A 10,590-nucleotide genomic window follows, 5' to 3' on the forward strand; every position below is an offset into this window, starting at 1 on the left:
CACTGCCTAGGGCTCCTTTAATTATATCAATTCATTCAAGTGTTATAAAAACCTTCTCAGTGGTAGGATGATAAAATAAAAAGCCTGTAAACATGATTTCATCCCCCATCCCTTCTGAGGAGCTTCCTGTGATAGGAAATAGAATTCTAGTTGGCAAACGCAGTGATGTGCCATCATCCCTTTAGTCCACTTCAGTCGAGTGGGGCCGGTTGGAGCCTGCCACTTGGTCACGATGCGGTAAGTTCCATTCCTGAGTACTCCTGTCCCAGGAGATGGAGGCTCTTTGGCAGAAGCCCTTGCGGGGCTGGCCTCCTAGCAGCAGACACAGGCAGGCAGGGAAGGAGTCTCTCTCCGAGGAACACTGTATTGCTCAGGTTGCTTGTGCCACAGCAGACATCCTGGGGAGGGCCGAGGGCCAGGTAAGGGCTGAGGCACAGGTGCTGTCAGAAGCTTGGCTTGGCACTGGGGCTGAGATCATCCAGTCAGTGGCCTTGGACTTTGCCCTGCAGAAGCCAGACTGCTTAAAATGAGCCTCCAAAACAGGCCATGACGGGCACTGGAGGTGTCAGTCCTTGAAGGAGCTGCAGGCATCACCCTGCTGCTCTTTCTCGGCAGCCGAGAGCTCCCCGTTCACTTCCTGCAGCGGGTGGTAGACATAGGCCCCATCGAGGTGTCGGCTGTGCTCTGCTCTGGCACGGAGGAGCAGGGACCCGTTCACCACCACGCTGATCAGCAGAAGGAAAACCAGGACCAGAGTAAGGGCCAGCCAGGCGGTCCTGGGGGTGGGAGAGAAATCTCAGATTCAGGACTGTGGCAGTGTTGGAGGGTCATTCCTCCCTCTCACTTTGCTCTCCTACCCCGAACAGGGGCACAGGCCTCCAAAGACCCCACAGTGACTGTCAAGGAGCAAAATGAGCTTCTCTGTGGGGCTGAGGCACAACTCCAGACATGTGTTTGGGGAGCAGTGGGAACAGCTGCTGTGTGGGACACAGCCAGTTCTGCTGTTTCTCCTGATGTTTCAAGAGAAACCATTAAAATAAAAAGGTTTTATGTAAATATTGCTGATTTTCAGATGTTGTTAATAAACCTTTTTAAAAATGTTAAATTGTGCCCTGGCTGGTGTGATTCAGTGGATTGAGCCTGTGAACCAAAGGGTCACTGATTCAATTCCCAGTCAGGGCACGTGCCTGGGTTATAGGCCAGGTCCCCAGTGGGGGTCATGTGAGAGGTAACCACACAAAGATATTTCTCTCCCTCTCTTTCTCCCTCCCGTTCTCTAAAGATAAATAAACAAAATAGTTTTTTAAAAAGATGTTAAATTGTGAAGACCAAGTCAAATGACCTGACCCAGCCCTGGGAAGCACCAGCCTGTAGCCTGTGCTCCACAGGATGCTGACCACAGACAGACTGGACTCTGTCTGTCCCAGGGTCCTCAGAGCAGACACAGCAGGGAGAAGCAACATCCCATCCTCCACGGCAGGAAGTGGCGGGTGCAGAGCAGTGTCTTTCAGTGACCCTTCCTCCTCCCTATGAATCTTCGGCTGAAGCCCTCAAGGAGGAGAGAGCACTGGCATGTTGCTGGTGTGGGGCTGCAGCCACACCCACCAGCCCCCATAGCTCCCTTTCCCTTGCTGGTGGCTGCTAATGGATGCCAGGTCTGGGGTGGAGGGTCCCCAAAGTCTCACACTGGAGAAGCCTGAGCTTAAGGCCAGGGGCTGGAGCACCGGCCCCTGCTCTGGTGCATCTGAAAGCACATTTTCAGTTTTCTCCAGGCCTCACCCTACCAGACTCACTGGGTTGGCATCCCCAGGAGGAACCTGGCATCTGGTCCCAGGTGCTGCCTCTGGAACAATGCTGGGGAGCTCTTCATTCATACCCGCACCTGGTTTCCACCTCTGGAGGGGGCTGAGCGAAATGGGTCAGGCCAGGCACCCAGGCCTGGGCTATGGGAGGTGAGAACCATGAGAAGCGAGGTCCTCAAAGCAGGTCCCAGGACTATGAGTGCTCGTGTCACCTGCAGTGCAGATGCTGGGCTGCTCCCCAGACCTCCCAGGGTGGAAACTCCAGGGGTGGGGCCCAGCATTCTTTCAATACGCCGTCCTCCCTGAGGTCAGGTTTGAAAATAAAGCCTCTGCACAAGGCCTGAGGGCACACAGGTGCCTGAGAAACCATGCTAGTTCCTTGGGGCTCAGTGCTTCTGCACTGGGAGCTGAGAACAAGCTGTGAGTGTCACGACGAAGGACAGTAAGCCCATGCCCAGCCCCCTTGACGCCCATGGGGTGGTGACCAGGGTCCCTCTCGCCACATCCCTTCGAGCATTGGCTGTGACTCTCCCTGTGCTCATGTCGGAGAAATGTCACCTGGGTGCCCAGCTGCCATCTGTCAGCCTTACCCAGTCCCTTGAAGGTACAGGGAGGGGGTCTCCTGCCACTTCTGCCACAGGTCCCACCAAAGCACCTACCCAGTGAGAAGGGAGAATTCTCTTGTCTGCAGAGTGACCTCGGATGGCTGGAGACACTGCTTCACTGTAAGACACCAGGGTGAAGCTGAGGGTCTGGGAGGGTCTGAGTCTGCCTTCTACTGCCCCCAAGGACCCTGGGAGGGGCCGTACCTCGGGAGAGAATGCTGTTCAGGGTTGGTGTCTGGGTCAGGTTGCAGTTGCCGGTCTGGGGGTTGCAGGGACACTGGTGCTCACACTCACAGGGCTTCTGGCAGCCTGGCCCATGCCAGCCAAGGGGACACTCTGCAGTGAGGAGACAGGGACGTGGAGGTGGAGGCAGGCGTGGCAGACCCTCTCCCTGCACTGGCAGGATAGGGCCAGGGTGTGTACAGAGCTGGGCTAAAGGAGAGGTACACCCACCTACACACACCCTCCCTCAGGCCAGCCCCTGGAGGTGCCCTGGGTGGTGCTCCCTCCTGGCTGACTCAGTGAGCCAGGAAGGAGCACCGTCTGCTTACCCTGTACACAGCTGTCACCAGTGAAGCCAGGGGGACAGGTGCAGGTCCCCCGAGCCGGGTCACAGGTAGCTCCATTCTGGCACTGGCACTTCTTGGCACAGTCCTCCCCAAAGGAGCCATTGCTGCAAGCTGGGATGGGGGAAGGAAGGTCTTTGCAAAATCTGGCCCTGTCCTTCCCAGGCTGGGGCTGACAGGGTTGCAAATGGACCTCAGTCATTTTGAGTGGCCTTTAGGCTCACATATTCTCCCAACAGAGTTACTGACTACGTGCCAGGCCCTGAGGCTATGAGCTCACAGGGCTTCTGGTCTAGGAGGGCAGGGGGCCAGCAAGCTAGAAAGCAAATGTTGAAGTACAAACGAGAAGTACTGCGGGGCCATGACCTTTTAACAGCAGCAAACCACTGAGGGGCCGGCCTCCAAGGACCTGACATTAGGCTGAGACTTAGAGAGGAGGAGCAGAGCGGATACAGTGAACAGGGAGGGGTTGGAGCACCCAGGGCCTGGCAGGTCACACTGAACAGTTTGAGTTTTTCACCAGGTGTGAAAGAAAGCCACTGGAGGGTTTAAGCTGTGTATGGTTGTAGTGGGCTGAGGGCACACAGGTGCCTGAGAAACCATGCTAATGGTGCCCCCGCCCCACTACTACCCCCCCGGAACCCCCCCCCGCCACTGCCAAAATATGTCCTAATTCCTAGAACCTGTAAATGGGAACTTATTTGAAAATATGATCTTTACAGATACACTTAAGTGAAAAGGTCTCGAGATGAAATTATTTTAGATTTGGAGTGAACCCCAATCCAGTGACTAGGGGCCCTTGGTAAGATAACAGAGGGAGAGCGAACACACAGCAAGGCTGTGTGACGACGGAGGCAGAGACTGGACTGCTGTGGCCAAAAAACAAAGGAATGCTGGAAGCCAAGAGCTGGAAGAAATAGGAAGGGTCCTCCGCTAGACCTTTCGGAGGCAGCACAACTCTGACAACACCCTGAGTGTCAGAGAACACACGTCTTTTGTTTTAAGCTGCCTTATTTGTAGAATTTTGTTGCAGCAGCCTCAGGACACCAATGTAGTGATTTACATGTGAGGCAAGAGCGAGAGACACAAGGCAAGCAACGTGCAGACCAAGAGGCAAAGATGAAGGCAGCTGCCACAATTACTGTACCCTCTCCCCGTGTGCATGGGGGCTGGGGAGGGGTTGGCCTGCTGGCTTTTACCTTCACTGCAGTTGGACCCTGTCCATCCAGCTTCGCAGCGGCAGCCGGCTGCCAAGACAAGACCGAGAAGGTCAGGTGAGGGCCCACGCAGAGATGGGCAGGGAGAGCTGGGAGCCTGGGTTAGAGCTGCCTCCCCAGAGTCCCCACTCACTCTCTGTGCACAGCCCATGCTGGCTGCAGTTGGAAGGGCCACAGTCCAGCTTGTCGCAGGCAGCGCCCCACCAGAAGTGCCCCGTGCACTGGCAGCGCCCCTCCACACAGGTCCCGTGGCCGTTGCAGTCAGGTGGCTGGCAGTGGGGCTTGTGCACACACACCACAGTGGACACACTTCGAGGACAGCGCCACATGTTGTCCTGGCTGCAAGGGCACACAGTGTTTGAAGAGAGGCTGCAGTGCCAGCCACCCCCTCTGACCTCCTACTGCAGCCCACGAGAGCTGCCTTTCTCCGTTGCCCACCTCCAAACTTTTGCAGGTTCTTTATAATCCCCATAGTCCCTCTCACCCCAGGGCCTTTGCACATGCTGCTTTCTATGTCTAGAAGGCTCTCCTACCCCATCTGCCTACCCACCTCCTTTTCCTTCAGATCTCATCTCATGCTTCATTATCCTCAGAAAGTTTTCTTCCTGACTAATCAATCCCCTTTCACCAGCTTAGGCAGTACTGGTACACTATGTGTACTTCCTGTAAGCAGTGAGAGGCAGGGACCCTGGCTCTTCCTGCGCACTGCTGAATCCCAGGGCCTGGCACATAGTAGGTACTCAGTATTTGTTGAATGAGGCAGTCCAGAACAGGCCTGGACCTCAAGAAGGAGACTCCGGTGCATTTACCAGTGATCTGACGGGTAACTGGCCAAGGTCCCATTGAGCACGAAGGTAGCGGAGCCCCCTCCATCCAGGTTGATGGCGTTGACCACGTCCTGTTTCAGCAGGAACTCCGCCATCTCCCACAGGTTGATGCTGCAGCACAAGAGCGGCACTGCTGACAGAGCCCGCCACTACTCCTGGTGGAATTCTTCTTACTCTCCATGGTAGATGGCATTGTGGTGGCAGGAAAATTTCTAAATGGCCCCCCAAAGATGCCCCACCCTAGTCCCCAGGAGCTGTGAACATACGAGAGATTATGCCCATGATGACGGTGTGCTACATGGCACAGCTATCCACAAATGGGGACCCTGTCCTGGGTTACCTGGGCCGGCCCAGTGGAATCACAAGAGCCCTTTCAGACAACTTTCTCTGGCCAGCAGTGGAAGAGGAAGTGAGAGAGACTGGAAATCTGAGGAGATCAGAGGGATTTGACAAATCTGCTGGCTTGAAGGTGGGGAGGGCGCACACATGAGGAGGCATGTGGGTGGCCGCAGGAGCCGAGGCCCCGGCTGGCAGCCAGCAAGGACACAAAGACCTCCGTCCTTCAACGGCAAGGAACTGCATTGTACCAACAGTGTAAATGAGCTGGGAAGAGGTTTTTTTTTCCCTCCCACCCAGAAGCTCCAGATAAGTGCCCTGTCTGGCCAATAGCTTGCCTGTGTTGTGAAATGCCCGGAACAGAGCCCAGTGAGCCCTCTGCACTCCCAACCCACAGAATTTTGATGCAACAAGTCAGTGCTCATTTGTTATACAGAAGTAGCACAAGATACTCTTTTTACAGAGCAGGAAACTGGGCTCAGAGGGGCTGAGGAGTGACTTGTCTATGGCCACAGAGCTAGCAGATAGCCAAGCTGGGACTAGCATCCAGATCTTCTCCCTGCTAACTCTGTGATCACTTCCTTTCACTGCAACTGAGGCTCAGGAGGGAGGAGACCTAAACTAGGGGGAATGAGAAGGGTGTGGGAGATGATGAGTTCTTGGAAGTGGTACAGACTATGGGAAGGCAGGAGACAGATGGGTATGAACATCCCCAGGGAATAGTTGGAGGTCAGAGGTGAGCCATCAGTGGGTCCAAGTTCCTCAAAGCAGGACTCAGCCCAGACCCAGAGGCTCTGGATCCTGGCACTCACCCCCTCTGTTCTGTTTGCCCATCTGCATGGAAGAGCACCAGCTGCCCCTTCCGGTCATGGCCCACAGCTGTCCTGGCTGATATCACATTCACAAATTTGCTGAAGGAACCTGGAAGAGAAGCAGCTGGGCTAATCACGGGCCCTTGGGAGGCCCTCTGGCTATCACTACTACCTGCCACCTGTCCAATGTTACCTCCCAGTCCATACCATCTAGCGTTTCACTGCCTCCCCACTGCCCCATTCCAGTCAGGCTCACAGAGGAGCCAGAGGGCTCTTCTTAAAGTGTAAATCAAGTGATGTCAGCTCCCCAGGGAAAAACACTCTTATGGCTTCCACGATCCTTAGAGCAATATCCAAACACCTTTTCAAGGCCCAGCATGAGCATCCTGGTCTGCTCTTCTACCTCATCACCCTGCAGCCACTTTCTGTTCCCTCTGGCTGGACTGCACTTCTCCTCAGCTATTCCCAGGGCTTGCTCCTTCTGATCTAAGTCACCTCCTCCACGAGGCCATCCCTGACTGCTTATTCTAAAATAGGCCAATTCCACATTAGGGCCATGGTGTCCCTTCCCTGCCCCAGCATTCCACATTTCAGTGGTTTTCAAACTTGAGTGTCACCAAAATCACCCAGGGGGGGCTTGTTAAAACACACAGGTATGGGCCTCGGCCCCAGGGATTCTGATCCTGTAGGTCCGAGGTAGGTCTGAAGCTCTGAATTTATAACAAGCTCCTGGGTAACATAGATACTGCTGGTCCACAAACATTTTCGCAGCACCTCTCTATTCCCTTGCCAGTAGCCCCTTTTCCACAACTTCATTTTTCTTTCTTAGCATTTACCACTTCTTTTTAGCAAATTATATTTTTTTCTCTTATATTGAGCAGGCACTTACCTGTCTTAATCCCTGGTCCCCAGTACCTAGAATAGTACTTATTGAAAGGCCTCCCCCACTGCTCCCCTGGTCCTCCCTCTCAGGAGTGCTGTTGCCACCCCAACCCCACCTGTCTCCTGTGTCTCTTCGCACTCAGCCGCCTGGCTCTCATTGATGTAGATGCTTCCATTTCGTATTAGCCACACGACCCCACTCAGCAGCTCCACAAATGGATTCTCAGTGTTCAGCACCTCCTCTTCAGACAGATACCTGGACACAGGGAAGGTGTGAGGTTCACCTACTAGCAGGGGCAGCTGTGGTTGGTGGGGCTCCTTCCCCACCACACCCCCAACAGCTTGGCTGCCCCAGGAACCCACCTGGTCCTGATCCCTAAAGTAGCCTTATAATCAGTCTACACAGTCCAGGCTACATGTCATTTAATAAGAATCTTCAATTTCCCAGGCCATCATCCTGGCCAAACTATCTCCTGGTGTCTGTACAGATCTTAACTGGCCTCCTTGCCTCCACTATGGCCCTCCAGCCTAGTTTCCAGCCAGGGTTAGAGCAAGCTTTCAAATAATCAAAGACAGTCCTATCATCTGTCCTCTGATACTCAGCCCTTCCTTCAGTACTTGGTACACACCAAGCTCCTATGCACCTCTGAGTCTTTGTGTTTGCTGTTCCTTCTGACTGCGATGCTCTTCCTCCAGTTCTGACCCTGGCTGACTTGTGATTGATTAATCTTCAGGCCTCTCAACTCAGAGATCACCTTCTCAAACAAGCTTTTCCTGATCACTCTCCCTAAAATCAACACTCTACTTACAGTTGGTTCACCGTGTTCATTGCTTCACTGCACATACACAATCTGAATTTGTCTACCTTATCTTATTGGCTTTTGTTTATCTTTCCTAGTAATGGGAGAGGTCCGTGAAAAAGCAAAGGCTGTTTGTGCTTGTTCACTGCTATACATATCTCCAGTGTGCAGCACATTACTGACACAAAGCAGGGGCTCGGGGGTGACAAATGAACCCTGCAAGTTGGTTATCACTACTCTCATTCTGCAGATGAGGAAACGGAGGCTCAGCTTGGCTAGGTGGGTTGAATACGGCAGTACGGACACAACCCAAACCTCAGGATCTCTGTCCACGACAGTCGCGGGGCTCCCAGCTTCCTCACCCGGTGACCAGGGTCCCGTCGCGGCGGATCCCGAACTGCGCGTTCTGTAGCCCCCCGGCGCTGCTCACCCGCCGCCGGTCGCTCACCACGTTCCCCAGGCACTCCCCGGTGTCCATGCGGAAGAAGCCGCCGTTCTGGGCGACACTGCAGCCGGCCTCCCGCACAGTCTCTTCCACGGTGGCGCGGCGTCTGGACGCGCAGCCGCCAGGCCCACCCGGCTCCAGCACCGAGAAGGTGCGCAGGGGCTCCGCGGCCCGCGTCAAGTGGCCAGTCACAGCGCGGCCCGCGAAATGCGAAACGAAAGTGCGCACCGAAAGGCCGCGGGAGCCGGGAGTCGCCGGGGAAGGTTGCCAGGTCTCGTGCTCGCGGCCGCCGACACGCACCCTGGCGCAGTCCCGGGCTGAGCGCGCGCGCAGAGAGGGGTAGGGCAGCAGCAAGTCGTCGTCCAGGGAGGCCCTGCGGGGTGGGGCGGCCGCGAACTTAGAGGGCTGCGGCCGGGCAGAGGATCCCCCGAACCTGGCTCACCCCCGACCACCCTCGAGAGCTGTACTCACCCCCAACTGAAGCCGTCAGATACCTTCCAGAGGAGTATAAATAAGAGAAGCCGGCCACTCATGGAGGCCGCCATGTTGAGCTTGGGGCTCCGGTCACGTGGGCTCGACCCACGTTACTCAGGACCAATGGTGGAAGCTGGCTGAATTGGTGCCTTCCTTCGGGGAAGGGGGTGGTGAGATCTCGTCTTGCTTTTCACCAAGCTTTTTTGGGAGAGGGTGTGGCGCTGGGGTGGCGGCGGGAACTTTTAAAGTTGATGTAATTTCAACCCTACAGAAGTCGCGAGAGCAGTATAAAGAACTCCGGTATAGGGGAAAAATTGGCACAACGGTAATAAAATAACAGCTTAAAAAAAAAACCCGACTCCGGTATACTTTTACTAATCTTTACCAATTGTTAACTTTTGCCCCATTTGCTTCAGTATTTGTACTTTATTCATGTGCATTTTTTCTAAACCATTTGCAGCCAAATTGCAAACATCATGATCCTTCACCTCAACAATAAACTATGTGTCTTATACAAACAAACAAGGACATTTTCTTGCATAACCACAGGTTAGTTAAAAATCAGGACATTTCATATTGGTTGAGTTCTATTAACTATTCATAGTTCATATTAGAATTTTATCAATTGTCTCTATAATGTCCCATTAAAAAAGAAACAAGAGGCTCCAAGTGGAGTAAGTTGTACTAAGCCCCACATCACCAAACAGGGACTTGATACCTAACCTAATTGCAATTTCAGCCCCTCTTAGGAAGGTCATCTTAACCATCAGTCTGGATTTTCCTGGCTAGCACTACAGAGGTAAAATGCGTAGGCAAACAAGCGGCTCTGTGAAAAGTAACCTCACAGAGTAACTTCACAAGTTGTTAACCGGGGCAGGTCATGCCCCTAGCCTGTAACTTCTGTACTGAAAGGTTTATCTTCACTTTAAGCAAGCCAGGTCCATTGTTTCTGTGCATCTAGGTTAACACACCTTTTAAATTCACCCCCTGCCCTGGCTGGTGTAGCTCAGTGGATTGAGCTCGGGCCTGTGAACCAAAGTATCCCCCTTCGTTTTCCAGTCAGGGCACATGCCTGGGTTGCAGGCCAGTTCCCAGCAGAGGACGCAAGAGAGGCAACCATACATTGATATTTCTTTCCCTCTCTCCTTCCCTTTCCCTCCAAAGATAAATAAATAAAAATTTTAACCCCCCCTTTTAGGCCCCTCCTTCTGAAGCTACAGAACTCAAATCTTGTCTATAACCCAATCCCTGCCTTGCTTTCTCCCACTTTCCTGTAATCTTCCTTACACCCCCTCCTTAATCTCAAATCCATAAACCATTACTCTCTGAAGGATTTTTCTCAATCTGTTGAGATCTTGCTTCCAGGCATATCCTGTGTTTAGCTCAAATAAATTACTATAAAAATTCTCTACAGGTTTGGATGTTCTTATACCAACATGTGCCTGATAGACCCCTTTTGTTTCTTGAAGGGAGTGATCTTGCCTGAAACAACCCACTCTTTTTCTCCTATGTATAAAAGCCTTCCATTTTAAACAACTCCTTGGAGCTCCTTTCTAATTGCTAGAGAGGATACTGCCTGATTTGTGAATCATCTAACAAAACCAATTAGTTCCCCAAATGTATGAAGTTGATTTATTTTACATAGTCCTTTGTAGCTAATTTCCTCATGTGTCTTTGGTCTTCCTGAATCTGGAACAGTTCCTCAGCCTTTCTTTGTCTTTAATGATCTTGACGCTTAGGAAGAGGAGAGGCAATTCAGTTAGATAATTTGCAGGGATCCTTGTTAAAATATTGAGAATTTCAGGATGTCGAGAGCAGGGTGTG

At 52.9% G+C, this 10,590-nt stretch overlaps 1 protein-coding gene across 2 annotated transcripts; it reads right to left on the reverse strand.

Moving 5' to 3' along the window:
* NAGPA (N-acetylglucosamine-1-phosphodiester alpha-N-acetylglucosaminidase) lies at positions 1–8,870 on the reverse strand. 2 transcript variants are annotated; one of them, XM_037029886.1, is made up of 11 exons: positions 8,764–8,870; positions 8,210–8,665; positions 7,164–7,303; positions 6,166–6,274; positions 5,000–5,128; positions 4,324–4,529; positions 4,173–4,220; positions 2,959–3,087; positions 2,612–2,743; positions 2,462–2,525; positions 1–776 (listed from the first exon to the last, which is right to left on the reverse strand). In XM_037029886.1, exons 1-11 carry the CDS (start codon positions 8,835–8,837, stop codon positions 566–568), a joined length of 1,698 nt encoding a protein of 565 aa, XP_036885781.1. In that variant the 5' UTR covers positions 8,838–8,870; the 3' UTR covers positions 1–565. The 2 variants fall into 2 exon arrangements, with proteins under 2 accessions (XP_036885781.1, XP_036885782.1); XM_037029887.1 differs by lacking the exon at positions 4,173–4,220.
* Positions 8,871–10,590: the final 1,720 nt, after the last annotated feature.

This window comes from Sturnira hondurensis, unplaced genomic scaffold (genome assembly GCF_014824575.4).
Source record: "Sturnira hondurensis isolate 20B ecotype Veracruz unplaced genomic scaffold, ASM1482457v3 Scaffold0020579, whole genome shotgun sequence".
NCBI lineage: Eukaryota > Metazoa > Chordata > Mammalia > Chiroptera > Phyllostomidae > Sturnira > Sturnira hondurensis.

Coding starts and splice junctions, on each gene's coding strand:
- NAGPA (XM_037029886.1), bottom strand. CDS start 8,837: ATGGCGGCCTCCATGAGTGGCCGGCTTCTCTTATTTATACTCCTCTGG. Junction 6,275..7,163: donor CGAAGAGACACAGGAGACAG/GTGGGGTTGGGG, acceptor CTTCTCTTCCAG/GTTCCTTCAGCAAATTTGTG. Junction 2,744..2,958: donor TGGTGACAGCTGTGTACAGG/GTAAGCAGACGG, acceptor TCCTCACTGCAG/AGTGTCCCCTTGGCTGGCAT.